This window comes from Camelina sativa, chromosome 5, assembly GCF_030686135.1.
Source record: "Camelina sativa cultivar CO46 ecotype springtype chromosome 5, ASM3068613v1".
Classification (NCBI taxonomy): Eukaryota; Viridiplantae; Streptophyta; class Magnoliopsida; order Brassicales; family Brassicaceae; genus Camelina; species Camelina sativa.
Genome location: NC_141884.1, coordinates 22771511 through 22776898, shown reverse-complemented (window position 1 = coordinate 22776898; position 5388 = coordinate 22771511). Strand labels below are relative to the sequence as shown.

The following is a 5388-nucleotide window of genomic DNA, read 5'->3' as shown; positions in this document are numbered from 1 at the left end:
AAGACTCGAAATACCATTTCTTTCTTACATGTTCTTTTCATAGGGACAGTTTAGCAGCAACTCCTCAGAGGGAAAGGCATCTGGTGACTCCTTGTTGATGGAATTACACTACTTTGACTACACTCACTTGTGTTAAAAGGTACCTCACTCTTACTGTTTTTCAAACAAAGCTTGAAGTTTCAGTTTGCTTTACCAGTTTTAGCCTACGGCAGGGGATGTACAAGTGTTAGACTGATAACGAGACATACAACTACTTGGGCCTACACTTTATACCGCCAAACAGGGAGAATTGTTACAATACAAAACATTGCGGGATTTTGTCATGCTCATAACATTATGACTGATGATTAACACATCAATTAAACCTAATTTGTATACTACCACAATCGAATCGCCTATCTATGTAGCCCTCTAGGATCAAATCCACGAGGAACAATGTTTTGACGCACTAGGAGTGCATGCTATCATTTATTCTAAGCTACAGAAGATTGGTTTTGGTTTTATCAAATTAAAATAAAAGACTAACAAGATTTTAAAGTCTTCATGTTTAGATTATTTACTCGGCTGATTACTACTCAAATCTAACAATGCTAATACTTTTGGCCTTCGATGACTAATCTAGACTAATCCATTCCCATATGGTACTAATCTCATCACTAACCATCAAATCATCAACAATTTCTAAAGACAATCAAATGGTCAATGAGCATTAATTCCAAGCCTAAATGGGGAAAAGAGTTGTTAAAAAAAATGCATAAAAACACTTATATAGAAACCGATGCGGACTGGATCAAACCCAGACAAACCTAATCGAACCTGGTATTTTTCAAGTGAGATCTATCATACAATCGACCAAGTAATCGATCATGGCCTCAAAACCAATCGATCGATCATGAAATCTATTACATTTATCTGTCCAGGTTCCAGTCGACCTGATCTGCTAATTCCTTGGACCCGAAATCACCATTGTTAGAAAGTTGATTCAGTTTCCAATAACTTTGATGAAGATATCCAAAGCTAAGTCATAGGGAAATGTCTTCAAATAATGTGATCACTCAAGTACTTCATATTGATCATGGATAATCATCTCTCTTGCTCTTCCCCTCATATTCCTTTGGTTATTGCTTGTTAATTTGAGCACCAAATCTCTTTGTACAAGCTCTTTTCTTCATGGTTCTTACTCCTCTCCTCCATCTCTTGAAACTCCACCCTCAATTTGCCTTCTTTAGCTCCTTTTTGCTCTATTGGCTACCAAATGCTTCCAAATTTCTAAAATTATTTCCAATCTAAGCAAATAAAAATCGAAAACAATAACATTGTGAGATGCATCTAGAGACCTAAATGCCTATGAGTATGCAACAACCCAAAGACAAAGCAAGCTATAAAACTCACAAAAAATACAAGGTATCAACTTACCCCTCCCAAGATGCTATCACAGCCTCAAATTGGGTTCGCCAGCCCGATCCACATGTGTGCATAACAGGTACCTACCTAACGGTTTATCTACATTATGGATTTACTATGAATTATTTTGGTGTCTTTTTGTTTTTGATTTTATTCACATTAATTTCTTGTGCACCAAGCCAGTTTAGAAGCCTAGAATAGTATGTTTCCTATCCAACATGAATTTTTTTTTTTGATACAAATTATAGTAGGAAAGTTTGTATTGTTCACTATTTTATCATGCCAGATGATTAGAAGTGTCTTACCATCCTCCATATATATCTTTAGTAAGATTTGAAACACTCTGATGTGGTTTAAACAACTGACAAGTACATAGAGCAACCAAGATATAAAGGTGGTGATTGTTGAAGGGAAGCATTTAAACCTGCACAAAGAGAGAAGCTTACCTAATTAATTAATACCCTGCTCTTGAGAAGAATATATGAAAACAGACACTTATTGTGATTATGAAGACATCAGATGAGTTATCATTATTAAGACAAGAAAATGAATGGCTTGGCATAGCAATCTTCAAGGGAAAGACAAACAAAAAAACTTGCATAGACATTTTAAATTCCTTTTTTTTCTTTGTCAAGAGACATTTTAAACTCTAGGTTGGAAGATTTTACATTATCTTTAGCTTTATGATCTATTGCTCTTCTCCTTTATCATGAGTCACTGGTTGATTCATGAGTCAATACACTTAAGGAGTTCATCCTGGCGACGTGGAATTGTAAACAACATGTAGCTCTTTGGTAGCAGAACATGATGTTCTGAACATCCTATGCTCATGTTGTCTTCTTCTTTCCTTCAAGTTCATATAAGCCAAGGGCATTAACAGATACTTAAATTCTCACTTTCTTTTGTCTTTAAATTGTTAGTTCATAATCTTTTCATTAGTATAACATGGAAGTTGACTATACAGCTAATGAGGTACGTAGGGTAAATAATTGAAACTTCTCATTACTCAATTGAAAACTCTAATTGGTAATGTCTCGGTTTCTAGACCATTGACGATGGTCAGCTACTAATATGAATGATGCCATACTTAGACGCAAGAAGAATTTTGCCAACCTTCCACATTTAATCACCGAGAATCCGAGACGCTTTAAAAGGAGAAATATTTACAGTGATTTTTATTAGGGAGTCTTAAAATTAATAAGTTGATGAAGAAAAATAATATAATATAATTAAACTTGAGTAAAAAAAAATGCATTCATTAGAGAATGAGACTAAATATATATACATACATATTCAAATGTCAACATCAATAGACTTTCCTCAAATATTTGTCGAGTAAATTGTCAACGATAACTTGATAAGCTCTTTCGGTTGGATGATAGCTATCCCAAAATATATAAGCCGAAGAATTCGAACAGGTGAATGGGGTCAATGAGTTACACAAATAGGACATCGCAAGAGTTCCTTTACCACAACATCCTCTATCAGCTACCTCAAAACCTGAAATGAAATGAGATAATATGAATATTATAATTTACTTCGAATTAGATAATAAAATTGAAAAAAAGTACATAGATAAATCTGTTAGATGGACTTACCATATTTTTTAGGATGTTGGATCATGTCGAAGAGAGTATCATAAACATCAATGTAAAGGATAACACCATCCAACTCTTTATCTAAAGAATCTAGTGCTGGCGAAAGTCTTGAATTGAATTGTTTTGCCATGTTGTTTAAAGGTTGATTACATCCTCTTGTTAATAAACCCCCATATACAGTTGTTTGAAGTGGAACACAACCAACGGGGACTGCACTAAATACTCCAATTTTCCTAGCTCCAAGCTTATGTAATTCCTAATTATGAACAGTGGAGGAGATAAATTAGTTTGCGAATACGATTATATATATATATATATATTTTTTTTTTTCATAGATATAAAACTAGAAATAATGTACTTACTCTCACGAATATGACAGCAGAGTCAGCCAAGAAATTAGCATACGAGGTCCGATCATATCTATGAGCTCGAGCTAAATAAGTGTGAGCAAGGTCATTGCTACTAGACACCACAAGAAAGATACTGTTTTCCAAAATATCTTTGGCTTTTTCTTCTCCAAAATGCTTCTTGATCTTTGATATATATTCTTTGAAATATGTGAGTTGATCCCATACCGATATCACTGACTACAAAAATAAACATATCTATAAGAAAAATGAATCGCCCACAAGAAAAACTAACGATCATGATCGGAAAACATTAGTGTACCATAATTTGTGCTGTTAATGGATCATAACCAGTTCCTCCAGATGCAAATGTTACACCTTTAAGAAGATCCTCAGGCTTCAAATTCGGATTCATATATGCTGGTAATGTCTTAGCCAATCCCAACCTTTCCGCTGTTATATTTTATAACATACTTACTTATCTTCATATTTACAATTTTTAGATATACAAAAATAAATTAAATGGGTTACCAATAAGATCAGAAGGAACTCTTCCATCAGAAAACCTTCCAGTGGCGGAGCCTCCAGGAAAATCTTTGCCATATGGAGGAAAGTTACACTTAAGAAGAGTGGGAAGATTATTGTTATTTCCTGTATCCATTATTGAATCTCCAAACACTATTAATGCTGCGATTGTTGTGTTTTTCCCTTGCTTGGCGGCTGCATTAGATTCGACTGCGATTATTAATACCAAAGCGAGCCACAACATTCGAAACTTCATTCTCTCTTGTTTGATTTGTTCACTTTTCTGCTGAGAAATTTGTATGTGTTTTACAAATTTGAAGACATGTGTGCATGCTTATTTATATATGTATTTGTTTGATTTTCTAAAGTTATCTCTTAACAAAGTTGTTAGGTTATACGCAATCTTTAGTACTGTATAATTACGAAGCAAAATTTTATTGTTCATTCTTATCTATGTTTGGAATTTACACCAAAACAAGTAATATAACCATAGTTTGTTATAACTCTGAGTACAGCCAAACTTGAATATGACATTAAAACTTGTTTTAATAAATACATATATCTTCAGAAAATATTCAAACTATGATTAATAATCGACTACTGTTTTTTTTTTTTTTTTTGAAAAAAGATTAAAAAAATTATTATTATATTTTAGTAAACATATAGTATTCCTTTTAAAAAAAAAATGTAGTAGAAGCATACACATGCGTAGGAGTTTATTTAGACCACATGTTTTTTTTTTCTTAATTATGTGTTTTTTTTGTTTGGTATTTCACATAACTAAATTGACTGGTAAGGGCAGTATGGGTTTCTCCTATCCTCCTACCTATATATATGGCTGACATTAAACATAGGATAACCTCAAGATTAATATTCAATCATATATATATATATATATATATATATGTTAGATTATGACCCGCTCTATGCCGGATTTGAAAAATATCTACTAAAATAAAGTTTTAAAAGCATATATTTTTTGTAAACTGCATCTTATTAGAATCCATGTACAATTTTACTCTATTTTTTACCACTAATAATATGTTCTTACATCCAAAAATATTTTATTTTTAAAGTTTGCTCTTTATCACAACCTATAAAATGACTTTGTGAACAAATTAAACTAATTTTTGTTCATTTACTTTCAATTTGACGTAATTCCTTTTCACCACTAAAATTTGTTTATGACAGTGTGTATAACCACTAAAATATTTCTTTCAAATTGTTTACTCAAAAAGTATTGTGGATAGATAAAAAGAAAAATTATCTACACGATTGCAATAAGTTTATGACCAACCCAATAAAATTTGAGAAATTGAAAGATAGTTAATTTGACATAATAAAAATAAAAATTGAAATTATAAGCACAATGATATTATAGTCTTAAATAATTTAGAGATATAATATATAAACTAAAAAACAATTAAAAATACTACAACATTAAAAAAAAAAATAAGAAAAACAAAATATTGTTCTTACATATCCTTAACTAAAGAAAAAAATTCAAAATAATA

General features: G+C 31.8%; 1 protein-coding gene across 1 annotated transcript; it reads right to left on the bottom strand.

The window, feature by feature from the left end:
* Nucleotides 1–2633: 2633 nt before the first annotated feature.
* Nucleotides 2634–4181, bottom strand: LOC104787215 (GDSL esterase/lipase At1g59030-like). Its single transcript, XM_010512751.2, has 5 exons — nt 3881–4181; nt 3672–3802; nt 3365–3589; nt 3003–3258; nt 2634–2904 (listed from the first exon to the last, which is right to left on the bottom strand). The coding sequence occupies exons 1-5, from the start codon at nt 4128–4130 to the stop codon at nt 2711–2713; spliced, it is 1056 nt and encodes a 351-aa protein (XP_010511053.2). The 5' UTR covers nt 4131–4181; the 3' UTR covers nt 2634–2710.
* Between the last annotated feature and the right edge of the window lie 1207 nt (nt 4182–5388).

Excerpts from the sequence above, each read along its gene's own strand:
- LOC104787215 (XM_010512751.2), bottom strand. The coding sequence starts at position 4,130 with ATGAAGTTTCGAATGTTGTGGCTCGCTTTGGTATTAATAATCGCAGTC. Across the intron at positions 3,590-3,671 it reads CATTAACAGCACAAATTATG|TCAGTGATATCGGTATGGGA; the intron begins GTACACTAATGT and ends TTATTTTTGTAG. Across the intron at positions 2,905-3,002 it reads CCAACATCCTAAAAAATATG|GTTTTGAGGTAGCTGATAGA; the intron begins GTAAGTCCATCT and ends ATTTCATTTCAG.